The sequence below is a fragment of the Podarcis filfolensis genome, assembly GCF_964270895.1.
Source record: "Podarcis filfolensis genome assembly, chromosome: 7".
NCBI lineage: Eukaryota > Metazoa > Chordata > Lepidosauria > Squamata > Lacertidae > Podarcis > Podarcis filfolensis.
Genome location: NC_139603.1, coordinates 2,049,123 through 2,067,918, shown reverse-complemented (window position 1 = coordinate 2,067,918; position 18,796 = coordinate 2,049,123). Strand labels below are relative to the sequence as shown.

At 41.9% G+C, this 18,796-nt stretch overlaps 1 protein-coding gene across 13 annotated transcripts in view; it reads left to right on the top strand.

Annotated features, from left to right (window-relative positions):
- KIZ (kizuna centrosomal protein) overlaps nt 1-18,796 on the top strand; it is a 167,404-nt gene that overhangs the window by 1,201 nt on the left and 147,407 nt on the right. For 6 of the 13 annotated variants that reach the window (XM_083624310.1, XM_083624304.1, XM_083624309.1 and 3 more), the window contains exons 2-5: nt 9,103-9,165; nt 12,285-12,447; nt 13,581-13,670; nt 17,283-17,910. In XM_083624310.1, coding sequence (XP_083480436.1) covers nt 9,103-9,165; nt 12,285-12,447; nt 13,581-13,670; nt 17,283-17,910 — 944 coding nt within the window. Of the gene's footprint in view, nt 1-2,462; nt 2,499-9,102; nt 9,166-12,284; nt 12,448-13,287; nt 13,359-13,580; nt 13,671-17,282; nt 17,911-18,796 lie in introns of those variants that run through there. The other 7 variants (XM_083624305.1, XM_083624306.1, XM_083624316.1 and 4 more) reach the window with 4 other exon arrangements.

Below are 18,796 nucleotides of genomic sequence, written 5' to 3'. Positions count from 1 at the left end.
AACATTGTAAGTTTTTTAAGCTTGACCTTCAAGAAACTGCATTCAAAATATAAAATAAAAGTAAAATATTATCAGGAATCTATAAGATATAGCAACAGCTAATTGTATGAAACTGGCCCTCTGAGGTCTCTTCTGTAGGCAGCAGCCTGGTTGGCCTAATAATAGTGACCCTGGGTGTCTGCATATGCATTTTAATGTCCTGCTCCTGCTGCCCAAACAATCCTCCCTGGAAGCAGAAAACTTGCACATATATGGAAGCAGAAAACTTGCATATATATATATATATATATATATATGGCTGTCTTACAGTCTGGTGTGCAGGGGAGTTTTTTTTTTTTAACGTGTAGCGATTTTTGTGTGTTTTCTGGAGTGCTCAAAAGCAGAAACTCACCAGGTTAAGTCTTACGCTTACTGATTCTGCCATCTCATTCTGGGGTGCGTGTGCTTACCTGAGTTATGGTGGCTAGGTCTTAGAGCTGTTCTATGCATTATGCTGAATGAGATGGAATAAAGTGATAGAATTCTGGACTGAAGCACTCCAGGTGTGAGAGTCATATTTTTGAATGCGCCACCATGTGAAAAAGTTTCCTACCAGTGTTAGAAACTCATGTATATGAGCTAGGCACCAAATGGCTCCTTAAACCAGGGTTATAGTTGCAAAAATGGAATACCTAGCTGCCATTTTGGGGCCAGACAGCTCGAAAGTTGTATTTTTCTATAAAACTTTTTGGTTCCTGAAATTCATTCTAATTGTGCAGATAAAATATAATGGATAGCATTCTACAGCATATTGCTGGTGTCTCCCCCTCTCTCTCTGCATGTATATCCCTACCACCTTCCTTTTGTTTATTTTTCTGGAGGAGCCTGGATGGCTGTCTCTGTTGCCGCAGCCTCTCAGGTTGCAGCTTATCTCCAGGATAAAACAACTTCAAAGAAGGGCCTGGTGGCAGGAGTCACATACCTAGTGGTGCTCTCCCTCTCCCTCTTGTTTGCTGGAACCTGCCCAGCTTTTGTGGAGCCCTGACAGGGGTGGCAACAGCCGAAGGAGGCAGGCACTGCCTGAGGTGTGCATGTGCTTCCATCACTCTTCTTGGAATTTAGCTGCCACCTGAAGGGCTCGCTCAACGTTTGTGGTCATGGCATGGAAAGCGAGGCAGATCCTTTTGCCGTGCCCTGTAAACCTGGCGGCAGGCTGAAGCAAGGCGCAGCTCCTGTCCCTCACAGCCCTCCCCTCACTCACCTGCGCCATCTCCCTCCCTCAGCATGCTTTCCTACTTGCCCCAGAATGGAGCTTTTCCAAGCCAAGGACCATTACTTCTTGCAGCAAAGTGAGCAGGAGCTGTGATGCAGATGGCAGAGCCAGGCAGGCTGGGCAAGAAAGGAGTGCACTGCTGCCGCCACTACCCGAGTGGCTTCAGTCGCTCTGGCAGAGGGGGAGTAGCAACTCTCCTCAGATGAAAAGACTGGAGGTCAGCTGGTTGGTCCTGTGTGAGGGAGCTTCGAGTCCGGTTCATCCAGTGCCCCCCCCAATGCCGCTGAGGCGGTCTGACCCCCTCACTACAATAGTGCAGCTGGCTGAAGTGTAATTATTGAACTGGCATGATATTGGCACATGTGTTTAAAAATATAGTAATACAATTTTTTCTTAACCATTTTGATGATTCCTGTTTGTTGACATAGGTCGTCAGATTCATGTCAAAGAAGGTTGAATATTAATATCTAAGTGGATAGATACAGTTATGGAATATTGAGGTTCTTAATATCCTATTCTTAAATAATCCTCTTGTATTGAAGTCACTTCCACTGTCTAACAGTAAAAACTGCAAGAAAATTCTGTTAAAGGGACTGTTTTAAACTTGCATCTAGACTTGGTTGCCAGTTTACCTGGAGCTTTCTTCTGAGTGGGCAAAAGATTTCTTCTGGTGCTGTAAATCTCCTGTTAAACATACTCCAAATTTCCATCAGCAACATCCAGGAGATACCATACTCACCAGAATAAACTCCTCAGTGTACCTGGGTAATCTTATACCATCCAACTACTGGTATATATTTTATACCATCCATCCTGAGCACGTTCAAGTCTTACTCAAGTGGTTGCCTTGTTCCTACTTCCATGCCCCTTCCTTTCCCAGGAAGACATTAGTGAGACTTGAACCACCCATATCCTTCCCTATCTTTGGGGCTAAGCTCAGATTGACCCATTCACACGGATTCTATGGGCACGTGTCCAAACTTAGCTAGGTCTACCTCAAGGTGACTAGCAGTTAAGTGCATGGAGGATGAGCACTTGAGCGTATACATTACTGCACATGAAATGTATTTCATATAAGAGTACAGTATGTTTAAAAATTAATTAGAAAATAAGGGGGGGGGAGTCAGAAGAGATTCACTTCATTCTGTCATTGCAGCAAATGGGAATATAGCAAATGCATATCAACTGTGACTGAATTTATTCTTAACAGGGTCAAACAGGCACCATGAATGGGGAGATAAAGCAGGTAGGTTACTCATAAGGAAAATTAAAATGCTTTCATTGAGCAATGTAATAATGTAATTTCTTGCCTATTACTGGGAGATGGAAATTCCACTCTTGAAGTAGGAGAGATCAACAATCAGGTTAAAAATTATGGGTCTCTGTATTCTTCACTTTGTGATTGACAGACTGATCCTACAGTCCTGCTGTGCCAGTCAGGGCTAATGTTTGTGGAATGTCATTGAGAGCTTATACATGCCCAGCAGCAGATGTGAAAAATACATCTGGACTACATGCATACATATATACATTTATTTAAATCAAATGATACTTCTAAATAGCAAAAAAGTTGTCCATAGACTCTCCTTTTGAAAGGTAAAGTTTTAAAATGAATAATTTCTTAAACTTATTACCAATTGACAGTAATATTTACTAATAGATCATTTTACAGTTAACAAGAAAGCATACAAAGGTGGTATAAATGTGAAAGATGGAGATTTCAGGAATGTACACTTAATCACATAAATTGTAGTCCTGTTCATGTATTCTTAAATTTGTGCAAGGGCAGAGAGGCAATTGCAGGGTTCCTGACTGTGGGGGGCATTGCAATTGCGTTCAGCCCAACTTGCTTACCCCACCCCGCCCCGCTCAGTCGCAGACCTTCCTGTTCAACATGTGGACCCTCTGTCCTGCTACAGACACAAATTAAGATTACCTGAATAGGGGCTGCCAGATCCATCTGTATCTAGAGGGTTCAAGGTATAAAGTTTTACATATATCCTTTATAAAGCTTCTTATCTAAGTGCCTATGTGAATGACTGCAAACCTGAACCCTTTGAGAATGCTGGAGGAGTCAGATTGCTATAATTTGCATCCAGGCCACTGGAGAATGCCATAAGGTCAGAATGCTTTTGGCAATTTGGATTTTAGTCTATAGTGATGCCAATGTTGAGGGCTTTAACAGCAGTAGTCTTAGAAAACTATTGGCTTTGAAATTTTAGCTCTTGAACAGAGAGTCTTTGTACAACTTGCTTTTATTGTTTTGGTGATTTTGAAATACGTTATTAATGTTTTAAATATAGTTATATGGGTAACTTATAATATAGCCTTTACTTACTTTTTTTGTTTATTAGTTGCTGTTAGGGACAGTGTCTCTTTTTCCTGTTTGTGCTCAGTGGCAATACGACTTAGGTCATATTGACACCATACATTTAAAGCACATAGCTCCGCCCCTGCCCCCCCCCCAAATCCTGAGCTACAATTCCCAGCATTCTTAACAACTTACAGTTCCCATGATTCTGCGGAAGGGAACTATGTGCTTTAAAGGTGATTGGTTTGGTATGGTATGGTATGGATGTATGGTGTGGCCATACACTCATGGCCATGTATCTGTGGCTTCTAGTCAGTCTGACTGGCACCTTGACCAATCTGAGAAATAAGCTGATATAACTGTTCAATCCATTCATGCCACAGGGTATGTTTCATCTTGCCCTGCCCCTTTCAGCCAAGCCACCCAGCCACCCCACAACCCTCTTCATTTGTTGATTACCAGTATCTGCTAAGACGCCAGTTATCTTCGTCTTCTCACTGCTTCCAATTTATGCTTCTTAATGCTGAGTTGATTAGTTGGGGTGGAATAAAAAGAGAATAAGCTACTGGAATAGAAGGAGAGTAAGCTGTTGGTGTATGGTGTCGCTTGGATTGAGTCTCTCCTCGTGTTACTTAACATAAACATAAACGTGGAGAGGTCAGTCAAGGTTTGAAGTATGCTGTGATCAATATGACAAGCTGCTCTTATACTTAGGAACCTTTTGGGGTTCTGAACCAGTGTCTGGAGATGATAGTAGGCTGGGAAGCTGAATCCACATGTGAGAGATATGTTCCTCCTCAGGTGGGAGGGGAACTCTGGAATTGAGATCCAGTTTTGGATGGAATTTTATTCCCCTTGAAAAATCAGCTTTGTAGTTTAGGAGCTTTACATCTGAATGATGGGGTGGCTTTGTCCAGTTTAGATTGGAACACCGCTGGGCTAATTCCTGAGGAAATCAGACCTGGCTATGGTAACACGTGGCTTTAGTTACAAGACTGGATTACAGTAATATGCTTTATTTCTTTACTCATTCATCTTTTTATGCTGCATAAGTGTATAAATATATCCGGTATAGAAAATGTGAAACTAATACAAAATAAAACAAATAAATACAGAAAACATACTACATTTATGTTTGCATAAATCCAGAGGAGTAATATATGGGCCAGCTTCAAGAGAAGGCTTAAAGGTAAAGGGACCCCTTGCGGACGACTCTGGGGTTGCAGCGCTCATCTCGCTTTATTGGCTGAGGGAGCTGGCGTACAGCTTCCAGGTCCTGTGGCCAGCAGGACTAAGCCGCTTCTGGCGAACCAGAGCAGCTTACAGAAACACCGTTTACCTTCCCGCCAGAGCGGTACCTCTTTATCTACTTGCACTTTGACATGCTTTCGAACTGCTAGGTTGGCAGGAGAAGGGACTGAGCAATGGGAGCTCACCCCGTCGCGGGGATTCGAACCGCCGACCTTCTGATCGGCAAGTCCTAGGCTCTGTGGTTTAACCCACAGTGCCACCCGCTGGTGCCTAAAACCCATTACAGGTGGTGCCAGCCTAATCTTAGTGAACAAAGAGTTGTATATATGGAGCTACCTTTTGAAGTATCTTCAGAAGCTACAGTTGGCCCAGAATGTACAGATGTGAGTTTTCTGGCTAATTTGTGATGAAAAACTTTCAGTTTCCATTGGAACGTTTTCTGAAGCCTGGAGATTGATCTGATTTAGCATGTTTATTTTGCTGTTTTTAAAAAAATACCCAGGAAACTTTTGACATGCCATTAAATATTTCTACATACCGTCTGTAATATTTACTCATACAAAAAATATTTAAGCATTTTCATAATACAATACAAGAAACAAACTAAATGAAAAGAAAGAAAGAGGGGGGAAATGAAAAGTCCCCTCTCCGAGGTAGACCTTAACCCTTGTCTCACACAGGAGGAGATAGACCTTGCCAGCTCTCACCTAGGAGCTTCCTTTTCTTCTCCGAGTCTCCCACTTTGGGAGCTCTTCCTTTCTGTGCCTTTCATGCAGGGTACTTCAGGCAGCCATTGTCTTCATGTGTGTATAATCCCAACATTGACCCAGAGTAGGCTATTCCAGAGTCCTTGTGTTTGCTGCAAGTAAAATCAAAACTGATCACCATTTTAGTTTCGTTTGTGCTTTCACTTGCAGTCTGAGATTATATAAGAATTTTAGCTTTGGTTTTTGTTTGACCTGCACAGTCAATGAGGAAGAAGTTGACATTTGGTTTGGATTTATTTTAGAATTTATAAATACTGTCTCTCTAAATATGTTCATGTGCATTATATACCGTATTTTTCGCTCGATAACACGCACCTGACCATAACACGCACATAGTTTTTAGAGGAGGAAAACAAGAAAAAAAAATCTGAATGAAACAGTGGATGTATCATTTTTGTGCTTCATGCTGTGGCCACAGACATGTGATTTGACGGTGAGTTTGGGGTAGCCCAATGCAAAAATCCTGAGAATCCATGTCGATCTGTGCTTTGTAACCACGTTTTTGCACCATTGCAGCCCCAGGCAACAGTGGGTGCGTGATTTTTTTTGGTGCAGGCTGTAGCCATGGACATGCTATGTGATCTGATGGTGAATCTGGGGTGACCCTATGCAAAGATCCTGAGGATCCATGTGGATCCGTGCTTTGTAACCACGTTTTTGCACCATTGCAGCCCTGTTTTTGCATCAGATCATTGCTATGTGATCTGATGGTGAATTTGGGGTGACCCAATGCAAAGATCCTGAGGATCCATGTGGATCCGTGCTTTGTAACCACGTTTTAAGTGGGGAGGGAAGGAAAAACATAGAAGGGACAAGGAGCACGAGAGGGGTGTGCGGAGAAGCAGCTGGCTAAGAATGCAAGAGAGGGGTTTAAAGGGGGGGGGAAGGAAGGCAAAAGTCCCCCCACCCACCCAAGCCAGCCCCCCCTCTCTCCCCCCCCCACCTGCATGTTGCCTGCGAGTCCCTAGAGGCAGCAGCAGCAGCAGCAGCACCGGAGCACGGAGAGGAATTAGAGGGAAGGACGCTCTGCTTTCCCCTCTGCTTGCCTGGAGGGGAGGGGTTTTCTCTGCTCTTTGTTCCGTTTGAGCAAACACAGTAACGAAAGAGAAGCGGTTGGGCAGTAAGACCCTGAGGCAGAATGCAGGAAAGCAGCAGCCTCCTCTCCTCCGTGACAGCGCGATATGATTTTTGCCTGATTTTTGCCCTGTACTTGGGACAGTCAGCTCCAGGGACCACACATTCGCTCAATAACACGCACAGACATTTCCCCTTACTTTTTAGGAGAAAAAATCTGCGTGTTATAGAGGGAAAAATACGGTAATCATTCCTGAGGAATGGTTGTAAAGTTATGGATTTGTCATGTTTAACATACCCTTTTAAATATAGATAAATGAGTTAAATAGTGACTATCCTCTGGGAGTTTTCTTCCCTTGGCCTCAGAAATGGAGAAGAGAATGTTAACATGTCATTTCTTCCTCCTGCTCAGTCTTATCTCCCAGCATTGGGACCTAAGCTGCCTCCTTAGCATCCTGCCCACACTTGCCATATATAATGCTGCAACCAGTACAATCTCATGAGAGTTTCTTGGCTTCTCATGAGAGAAGATGGGTTTGCATCCTAGCTGCCATGGCAACATGACTGCATGATCCCAGATACCTAAGAATGGGAGATATGAAACTGGGTGGTCGGTTTTTTAAAATTAATCTTCCTGTCCTTTCTTTTTGTTCTTCCTAGCTGTTGAGCGTGCAAAAAGCCACATCACTGAAGTTCCCATTATCAGAGCCCTCACTATGTGCTCATAGCACACTAGATATGGGAGCAGAGATTTGTAGCTCTATGTTGTGTGCCTTTGTATTGCATTTATGTTCCATGGGTGGTTTTATAACCTTGTGTTGTGCTGTGATTGGCTGCAGGGTTCGTTGAAATCCTACCTTTTGTAGCTATGGTGGCAAAGAGGAAGGGTGGGAGGTAATTCAGGACTCTGCATTTACTCTAATGAGAATACTTAAACTTATGTCATCTCTTTTGCAGGTATAACATTGCACCTGTGTTGGGGGGGGACAGCAGGATCACTGATTGAACTAGGATTCTAGCAATGGCCTGTTTATCCCTAATGATGCTCCAAACTCTCCCCAGTTTTCCTCTTTTGCTGGCTGTCTTGATGATATAAAAGTTATCTTACCAGTGGCTTCTAATTGGGGCAAGGGTATTACTAGATGGGTTTAGTATTTTTCCAATGCAGGTTTTTTTTGGAGTGATGCTGTTCCTACATATTGGATATAATTTATGGGCAGAATTGCTCTAATAGATTACTGTATGATTTCTTTGAGATGTTTGGGGAAGGGTCACCTTTAAATATGCTGACAGCACCATTGGTTGAATATATCGAAGAAAATACATCCATATATTTTCTTCGGTTCAATTGCTTCACAGAAACCTTCAAGGGAGGTAGATTTTTCAGGCTTATAGAAAACTGTGTTCTATAAGGTTGTCAGGAATCTACTAGTGCCAATCTTCACATCTAAGAACAGTGAAATACTTGTTTAAAAGTGTTTGTCCTAAGATAAGTGTTGAGGTGGGTTTTATTTGATAAGTGTATATTTACTGCTATTAACCATGACAGCAGATGGGGAGACACCCTCAACATGTTTTTAATTTATTTCTTAGTATTTCTAATGTTGTCAATTTACATTCTACTTTTCTGAAGCTCAAAGGAGATTACAATTAACAGCATTAACAATACAATACAATTACAGCATTAACATGAATGAACCCAGATTTACCACCAAGTGTACCATTGTTGTTGTTGTTAACATTTATTTATATCCTACTGCTCCTCCAAGGAGGTCAGGGTGGGCTACATACTTCTCTCCCCTCCTGTGTCATCCTCACAACAACCCTGTCAGGGAAGCAAGGCTGAGAGATGGTGACTGGCCCAAAGGTGGGGATTTGAACCTTGGTCTCCCAGGTTCTAGTCAAGCACTTTTACCACTATGCCACATTGTTAGTGAGCCACAGCCAGTATCTACTCTCAGTGTGTTAAAGATATTTTGTAAGAGGAGGAGAATAGGATGGAGGCTCTGTTAGAATCCTATGTGTGGTACATGCATGGGAAGCCAGTTGTCTTAGCCATGTAGCAGGGAGTACTTTAACCATATGTCTGTTTCTGCATCCTTGTAAGCATTAGATGATGTTATTCCTCCTACCATGTGGCCAAATGTTACAAATGACTGATTTCCTACATCATTTTCAGGTGTGCTTTCCAAGAGTTAGTAATCCTGTATCTTCCTCCAGAAGAGGCAAGTTGTTCCGGTGATAGCTGCTACCTCAGATAGATTAGGATCAAAGCAGTTTGATTAATAATGATAATGATTCTTGATGGCTTGGAATTCACAGTGAAAAAATAATGTTCCTTGGGTGTCTAGCTCTTCTGAAACCTGTAAAATATCTTCCTTTTCTTTACTGCAAAGTGATTTGTAGTGTACCATTTGTACAATAACTTCATCACTCTGTACTTTTAGTGAAACAAAGAGGTTGGAGTTGGAAAGAAAAATGCTTGAATACACCACATGTGATACCCGCACGTAAGTCTGCTTAAGCAGATTTTGCATTGTTTTATTTTTTATTGATAATTTATTTTAATGGATCTGTGACTACATAGTATTGACACGATATCATGCCTCTGCTGAGGGAGCTGCACTGGCTGCCAGTAAGTACTACCAGGCCCATTCAAGATTGTGCTTTTAGTATTTAAAATCAGCTTGGGACCAGGTTACCTCTTTCCCCCCCATATATCTCTGCCTGGCAACTGCACACTCTTCAGATGGGGCTCTGCTGAGAGTACCACATGCACCAGATGTGCATTTAGTTTGTACCAGAAACCAGAGTTTTAGTGTTGTAGCTCTAGTCCTCTGTAATCAGTTACCAACTGAAATAAGGCATGCACATAGCTTCATGATGTCTGGGTGGGTACCTAAGATGTTTTTGTTTAAGCAAGCTTTTCCTGAAGTGTGACTCAGTCATTTATGGAATATTAATTGTACGTCTGTAGAAATGATTTTATTGCTTTTAGTTTGTAGAAATGGTTTTATTACTTTTAGGGCTTGTGTTTTTCTCTCAATTTCTGATGACTTCAGCTTGTGAAGTGGTTTATACAAGTAAAACTTGGTTGATTCACAACTAATTCTTGTTATTACAATTTTTGGAAATTCTAATTTATTATAATTTTATATTTGAAAAACTTTATAATTGGTTAAAATTAATATTCACATAACAATGCTGATTGGCATCTGTCAGCAAAGGTTGATACTGCATCCTCTTGCTTTTCGCATTGGGGCCCTCTGGCTGGCATTTCCCTGTTCTGTCTTCCTTTTTGCCTCCGCCTGTTCTGCTCTAATGCTGGAAGTGCCAGAGGAACCTCACTTCACTAGAGGCAGCAGAAGAAAACCCAGCCTGGTCCCTGCCCATACCCCACGGCCTGCCCGTCTTCCTTTCATGGTGAATGACAGCCAGCTGCCCAGTTCCCTCACTTCCCTCCTTGGAATGAAGAGAGAGAGAGAGAGAGAGAGAGAGAGAGAGAGAGAGAGAGAGAGAGAGAGAGAGAAGGGATTGATAGAATTGTTGCTGCAGTGATTTTGTGAATTACTGAAGGAGGAATAAAATATGCACAAAAAGGAATAACTTAATTGAAGCCTGAGGATCTGGAAAGGGCAAGTTTGGGGGGAAGGGCAAATTGATTTGCTGTGATACCTGGGTTCAGTATATACAGTGCTATTTTTCTAGAAAATGAGATGCCGGAACTCATCATGAACGCCTCCCTTGTTCTCTTATAATGGCAATGGCACCCACATGAGAGGTGTCGGAACTGGGTTTTTGCTGAGTTTCGTCCGAAAAAAACACCCTGAACGTATATGTGTGTATATACGCTAGCTACAAGCTGTAGCCAAGACAATTTAACCATGAGCCTGGTTTCAGACCTTGGAAGTACAGAAGCAGAAAGGATTGAGGAGCAAAAGAGCTGCAAGCTGCTCTCTGGGAGCCCACACTGTTGTTTGGCTTACAGTGTCATGCAAACTGGAGGGAGAGGGAGAGGGAGAGAGGTGGCTCTGCCTCACCCACTTTTTGGGTATGCTGCCGCTGACAGATTACCCCAGGGATAAATTGGTCTTGGGAGGAATAGTTTCGTATGCGCCCCGGGGGTGAGGGTGGATCTTCACTTTAATTGATTTGAATTAAAGAGTGATTTGAAACACCATTAACAAATGTTAGGATCTCAGTGTAGTTCATTTGTGGGTGTGCTCCCTTTGTGCACCATCAAGGTACAGTGGTATCTCGGGTTACGAACAGCCTAGTTAACGAACTTTCTGGATTATGAACACTTCAAACCTGGAAATGAATGTTCCAGGTGGTGTATTTTTTTTTAATTTTAATTTTTTGGTATATGAACGTACTCCGTTTGGGGGTGCACTTCCGTTTTGTCGGCACGGCCTTCTGTCACTCAGCGCCGGCCATGGCAGCGTCACCCAGAAGCAGAGAAGGGGATGTTGATGCTGCAGTGATGGCAGCAGCAGAGGGACCCAGCGCCGGGCAAGACAGAGGGAGAGAGAGAGACGCACAAGGGACGCCAGCTGCTGTGCGCTAAAGCGTGCTTTGGGGAGACCCCTGTTGGGACTTGGAGAGGGACACGCGGCGGCCAGGGTGATTATTCGGGCGAGGCGGGAGGGGGTCACTTGTCCTTAGGATCCCACGGCAGATAGAGACGGGAGGGTGAAGGGAGGGGAGTCCGTGGCGGTGAGCCTGATCCGGGTTGAGTTTCCTTTTGCTTTGCACACGCCTCCCTCCCCGGGGAGTGGAGATTATCGGTTCGCCTTGGGCCTCCCTCTCCCCCGAGGTGTGCTGCCTTTGGGGACCTCCTCATGAGTCGGCCTGGCGGCTCCACCGAGCGCACTGTTACCGACGTGGACCGGCAGTGGCTCCCCGGGGTTTCAGGCAAGGAATGGGCTCCCTCTTCCCCCCCCACCAGCCCTTCCTGGAGGTGCTGTCCTCCAGAACAAGATGCCATTCCTCAAGGATCTGGGCTAAGGGTTGAAGCGGAGAAGGGGAACGTTGCCCTGCCATGCCGAGCAGGGATGTCGCTGCTGCTCCCCGGCAATGAAGCACAGAAGGGGGACGTTGGCATCTAGTCCCTCTGCTGCCACCATCACAGCAGCATCGAAGGCTGTGCGGCTGCAGCAACCACCCCTCCCCCAGTACCGGATGTCGCCCTCGCAGCCGCTGCTCCGGGCCCCAGAGCAACGGCAAGCGGCTCGGCCCCAGAAGTGACTGCCATGGCATTCCCTCACAGGGCACAGGACGGCGTGGGCAGGATGCTGGCGCCGCTGCTGCAGAATGTTGTACTGAGCCCTTTATAAATCCTCTGGGCACTCCACTTGATGTGGATCAGTCCCTTACTTTTAAAATAGGAACTTTAATTTCATAATTGTAGCTTTGGACATTTTCTTGAGGAAATTGATATGAGTGTTTAAAATGAAAAGGAGCAAAATGTAAATATCGTATTGGAATTCTTCCCTCGTGGATTTTTCTATGAATGATGGCTTTTGGCAGGATTCCTGTCAGAATTCTAGGTAAATATTTCTCTTCCAAAAATAAGCTCATATACACAACATGGAACTGTTTCTCTTTTTGTTTCCCACTCCTTGTGTAGAACTAAAATGAAATACAGGAAGTTAAAAAAATACCTAGAAGAAATATGTGAGCGTCAGAAAAAGTCTTTGCTCCGAAACCAAGACTTGTTGAAGGAATTTGATTGCATTGAAGCTCAAATTCAGAAGTTTGCTTCAAGATCAGAGTGCCTTCAGAGGCTGGAGGTATTATATACTGTACTTTAATAACTATAAATGATTTTGATGAAAACAGATTGGGTGTACCCACACTTTGATATAAATCAGCCCTAAAACCTTTTTTAGAATAAATTGCTTGCTGTGTGAAAAATGCAGACCTGCTGTATAAGTAAAGCGGTGAACCAAAGTGGAAATGAGGGAGGGTTGAGGGCACAGAGAACCTTGAATACTCTATATACTATTGAGGCTCTGTGCTCATGTTCCTATTTGCTAAATATATGGTGTTTTGGTTCCCCGACCCATGTAACTAGATCCAAAAGAATAGAGGAAACACCTCCCAGCATTTTATTACAATTTCTTATGATGTTGCTTTTTCTTAAGTAGTATGTGATTTTTATTTTTACTGGCTATTGAAGCATTCTGGAATAGCTGCAGTGGATTCTGACCCTGTTGTGGTCTTTATGAGAAGCTTGTTTGACAGATTGAACTGTGCTGTTTTGGAGTTAACCACATTACCATTCCATTTTGGTTTTTCTTCCATCAGCACTCACTTTTTGTTGGGATTTATTTTGATATCAGAGTTACCATTATTTTCTTTTTGCCATACAATCTGTACAATACTAGCTTTTTCCATATATGCCACCTGGAACACAGAACTCTTGTGACATATGAGTTGTGTATCCATGGTAGACTACAAAGATAGTATAACAACAAATGTTACAAAATGTATTACAAGATAATACAGTAATATTGCAATGTGTTGAAATGCATTGTCAGTTCATTTGTATTTTGAATTGAATGAAGTGTCATACGTAAAGGTTTTACATTTTAAAACATGCCTTTCATCTAGTTCAGATTTCATATTGGTGCAGTTTATCATCAGACAAATACAACAGTAAATAGATAAAATGTTTCAACTACATTAAAACTTTAAACAGGTAAACTGCTAGGGTAAATAAGTAATGTTTTGAGAATTCTGTTCAGAATGTTTAATATATATGTTTAATATTTGTTTCACTGCCTACTGTATATTTATTACAATCTGATTGCAGTGTAAAACTATATGTTTTACCTTTCCTCAATGAAATCAGTAGAGCATACTTAGGTTTGGCTGGATCACAGCCTGAATCTTAATTTATGATGCCTTTTTTATATATTAGGCAGAGTATGAAGGAGGATTTAAGAGAGAGCAGATTCCTGAGAGAAAAAATATTTCAAAAAGCAATAAGAGTGATGTTATGAAACACCAGGTAAGTAAAAATATTCTAAAAGGTATATCTAACCAGAACTAAACACTTTGGGCAAAGCAATCCAAACTGGGACTGGGGACAAGTGGGATGGAGCAGAGCAATGGACCCATCACTGCATCCCAAGCACTGCCTCCTTGTGTGACCAAAGCAGAAGGCAAGGGGAGCCATTGAAAAGAATCCCCCCCCCGAATGCGTTTTCTGTGCTTTGACTCCAGCAAGTCCAAAGCCACCAGTACCCTATCCTGTTTGAAAGCTGAAAGCTGTTTGCTGGCTACCAACTGGGTGATGCTGAGGCCTCTGTTGCGGCAGAGCCACCCAGCTGGTGGCACTCCTTTCCACAGACGTTGGCAGAGAGGCAACTATGCATCAACCAAATACTGCCCCCACGAGCCATCAGTGTAGCTGGGTTGTGATCTAAATTCATTTCAATGGTGGAGTTAAAAAGGCATGTTTAAGTCTCTCCCTCTGAAATCAATGGGACTGGGAAGTAGCTCTGGCTGGAACAGATCTGTAGTCTATTAATTGGGGAGCTGTTAGAGGCTTTTATTTTATTCAGGTAAAAAATACATTTTGCAAACCTCTTGTGTAATTACTTCCGCCATGCAGTTTAAATCGTGCCATAGTGCTGGAAAAGAAACAAATGTTCATTGTGAAATTTAAAAATACTATCACACACACACACACACACACACACCCCATGTATGCCAAATATTTAAATTTAAGCCCCCCAAAATTAGCATTTATAATTTTGTACATTTTGACTTTTCCCTTCCAAAAGACGCCAAAAAAGAAGAAAAACAACAACAACAGTCACAGACAAAGCCAGACGAGAAATACTCAAATATATTCTGCTATATATCTGCAGTAGCGCAGCCTTCTAATCCCTCCTCCTATCTCCATATAAATGATACAGTTCAAGACCAGAGCTGTTTTTCTTCCCTAAAAGCAGGAAAGCTCTTTTAGATGAAATGTCTAAAAACATCTTGTAATAACTTGGAGCATGCTGGCAAGAGTAGTCACTTGTGACTATGTGTGAAACCCCCTCAGCTAGTCGATATTGTAATAAGCCAAAATGGGTAGCATCACTCCATTATTCAGAAAAGCCAACAGCATGCTTGTCCCTTAGGCTACAGCATTCATTAAGGAAAGCTTACTGGGCTGAAAGCTGGAAACAGATGATAACAGGATATGATTTTCATATTTAATGCATTCCTTGGAAGAGTATGTGTGCTGCAGATTGATAGAAGAATCAACTGCTACTTTGCTAAAAGACTTTCTAGTTTGCCCTATAGCTACCGATGGAATCATTCAGCCAAGAAATTAACTTTTTCTCCTTTTACCTGCTTTATGTATCAGCTAAGCAGGCTGTCTTGCTGCCAGTAAATGTTATTATGCATTTAACTGTTTGGTATTTAAGACTCTTATCAGGAAAGAAACAGAGGCAACACTATTTTGTGTTTTTGTGTGTGTGTGTTTAATAGTATCAGGAAGGTTTTCATTTTTCTTTCTTCATTGCGTTAGCAGACGTTAATCTGAGTTTATAGATGTTTTTCCTTCACAGTAGATTAAAAAGGTGGAAAAACCTTGAATTTAGGCCCTTCTTAAAATATACATGGAGCAATGAACCTCACCAGCCTTGACCTATATAAGTATGCCTTCTACAATGTTCAGATATTTAGGAAGCGATAGTGATAGAATTCTGAAACTAATTTTCCTGCGTTGTTTTTAAAATATTTGTCCTTGAAGTTTTTGATCTTAAATAAATCTATATTTCATTGCAGACCTACTTACATAAATATCTGTATATCAGAACTACTAGAACCCTTATAATACCATGGTACTTTAGTACCCCATATCATAAATTATTGCAATGGGTACCTCTTCATTTCTTTACTTACCTTCTGGAAGTAAATTAAAAAATAAACAGGCAACTATAACAACAGTTTATAATATGGGGCACTATAGTACTGCAGTCATAAGGTGTTCATTTATTTTATTTTTAAAAATTCTGTCCCACCTATTTCTCCAAAGGAACTAAAGGCAGCCACTAAATATTAATGAAAACAGAAAACAAACATAACCCCTAAGAAGGCCCAATATGCACTCAGAGTTAAGAGTATCAAATCCATTTTAAAAATTCCAGCAGCACAAAAATGACAAGGAACAACAGTGATGTTTCTATATAGAAGTGGCTGAGAGCCAAACTGGCCCATGTGCAAGTGGAATGAGCCTCCACACATGCATCGGACTGCAGATAGAGAGTTGGTGATTCTACTTCCAAGCTGCATTTCCCTATTCTGGAGAATCCCTGATTCCCAGGAGCAATTTTTCTAGGGGTGCCAGAGGTTGCAAGTTAACTGGAAAATTCTTGCAAATAATATAACTTTTTAAAAGATGTGGGGAAGTAAAATCATCAGCATTTCCCCTATTAATTCCACACACAATCTCAAAATAGCCAGAGCAACCCAGAGAACAACTGACAGTTCACATGGAGCATGTGCTGTGAGGGTGATGTCAACTCTCTACAGCTGACAGTCCTCTAGCCCAGTGGGTTGGGAATCATACTATCTTTGCCTATCCTTTTGATGGACTGCTTACCGGAAGGGCCTTGATGGACTTCTTGGTAGCCATTGGGCCATGGGTTGGTGGATTATGCCATCTTGTGCATTTTCATATAAATTAAATTGTGCAGGGCCATCCTCCCAGTAGTAAACCTGAAAGCAGAACCTTGGTTTCAGAATGTTGCAGAAGGTCATGTATTACTTGATTGCCTTTGTGACTCAGAACTAGGGAACAGATAGATATCTGCCAGTACTGTAGTTATCTGTATAGTGGTAGATGGTGGGTATAATTCACTGGAAGTTCTGCATAGGTCCCATTGAAATGAATAGAACTGTATAGATTCTGTTTATTTCAATTGAATTAACTAGTTGTGCCCATAAGTCCTTTGTCCTGACCTCAAAGCCTCTACTTCAGAATCTACTGAATGTGCTGAAAGACACAACAACTTTGGTTCAAAAAGATTCAGAGAGCCCTATGCCTGCAGTTGGTTCTAGTTTTCTCTGCCCATAACCACCACACTTACATACTTGACTTTGTCTATCTGGTTCTCTCTTGGAAATAGTTAATGCTTGTTCCTGGTGAGCAGGTGATTGCCAGCTTACATGTTTGGGGGGGGGGAGAGAGAAAAACCTGCATATACAAATGCAAGTTTTCTGATATTCTGTCACCTTCTCCCACTGTTCCTTCTTACTTTAGTGTGACCAATTAACTATTTGTAACACAGTTGAGAATATGGTCAAAACTGTCAGCCAAATGGTAGAGCAGCCGCTTTGCATGCAGAAGATCCAAGATTAAAAGTACTTGGCAATGTGTAGAACTGTACACAGTACTTGCATTTAGAAAAGAGTGGGATACAATTCACTGGGATGTTTTCTTGTGCTCTCCAACTCATTTCAGCGGGGTTTACATAAGAGACCATCTGGTTTGATTGTGCCTATAAGAGAGCCTTGCAGGTGTGCGCATATATTTTAAATGGATAACACCTTGTTCATTTTAAAATCCCCATCCGCAACAACAAAAATTACTCTGGTTTCAAACTGTGTTTTTCAGATGGTGCCAGAAGTAAGACAGACAGGAATGAACAGCAGGACAGCCATGTCAAGGGGACTGTATCATACAGCAACAATCTTTATGGGACGCCAAATGTCAGCTGTCTCAAGCGTTGAAGATTTCAGTGTGCCGCCGAAATCTTCTGAGCTCACAAAGAGCTTTTCAATTTCTGACCCACATTCACATAGACAACCATCACAGAGCAGTTATGTGACAGACAGCTGTGTAGTACGAACTAATAGTGATCTACAGCGCTCAAATAAGTCTGACAAAATAGATGGAAAGACATATCTGCTGATGGGCAAGGAAACGCCAGTCACATCCAGTGTATCATATGAGAATGAAAGAACTTGCTGTTTAACAGTAGAAAGCAAGACAAATAATTGCAGTAGTAATTTTGTGGAAAGCAAAATGTCTCCTGAACTTAACTCCCTGTTACATGGAAGATTAAGTCCAGAGAACAGAACCACCGATTTAAAAAGTGACAGTTCCTGCAAATCGTTGGAAGAAATACTGACACATGAGTACTCTGTACGAAATGAACAAGGATCTAAACGGCCGATCTTATTGGTGTGTCGCCCTGAGCAGCTTGTTTCTGGAAATGAGCACTCGAGAGCAAAATTCCCAGGTATAGTGATGATGTGTGTAATGGAAATAGCTCTCCTCCTGCCTAGTTGGATTTTTACAATGGTATCCATCACTGCATTATCTGCAGATGCAAAGGAACTGCATTTTTATATACTAACAATGGCAGGGACACATTGAGGGCTATCTATTGCTTGCATTAAGTTTTGTTTACTGCCTGAGCTACTGTAGTGAGAGTCCATGCAAGAGACCTATGTCCTTTATTTACTTTTTGGGTGCAGCTTTCTAGATCTCTTTCATGTTCTTGAATGGAAATATTTGTCCTGTTGTCTTCATTACTTTCTGAGGAACACAGTACTGTAGTGGAAAAGAATTTAACTTGACAGTCCTTTCAAGGGGCATTCAGCAGGAGCACACAGTTACCTGGCCTCTCTAAACACCCAGTTCCACTACTGTTGATCTTGCTGTTCAGGAATGGAAGTCAGACTTGTTTTTGTCTGTCTGCTTACTCCATGATTTTTAAATTGGATTTTCATTGAACGTTTCAGTGCTATAACTGATTTCTCTCTCTCTGTAGGTTCTTGATTGTAGTTTCTTCTTCATTAGTTTCTGTGGTAGAGATATCTAGCTTCAATTCTGAATACGTATTCCTCGTTATTTGTTCATATTTATAGCCTGTCTTTTTTGAAAGAAAAACTCAAAGTGGCTAACATAAGAAGTATAAAGTATACAAGAGGCCTTGTGGTCTTATTCGATTGTTCTATAGGAAAACTAATCATTGGTGAAATATGCTGGTGGAATTGACTCCAGCAGACAAACAGAAGACAATCTCCTTTGGTCTCTACTTTTCCATTGATTGAGTTTTTCAGTACAGTTTTTAAAAATTGTATATATTTCTAAAACTTTCTTCTTTAGACAGACTGTGAGAT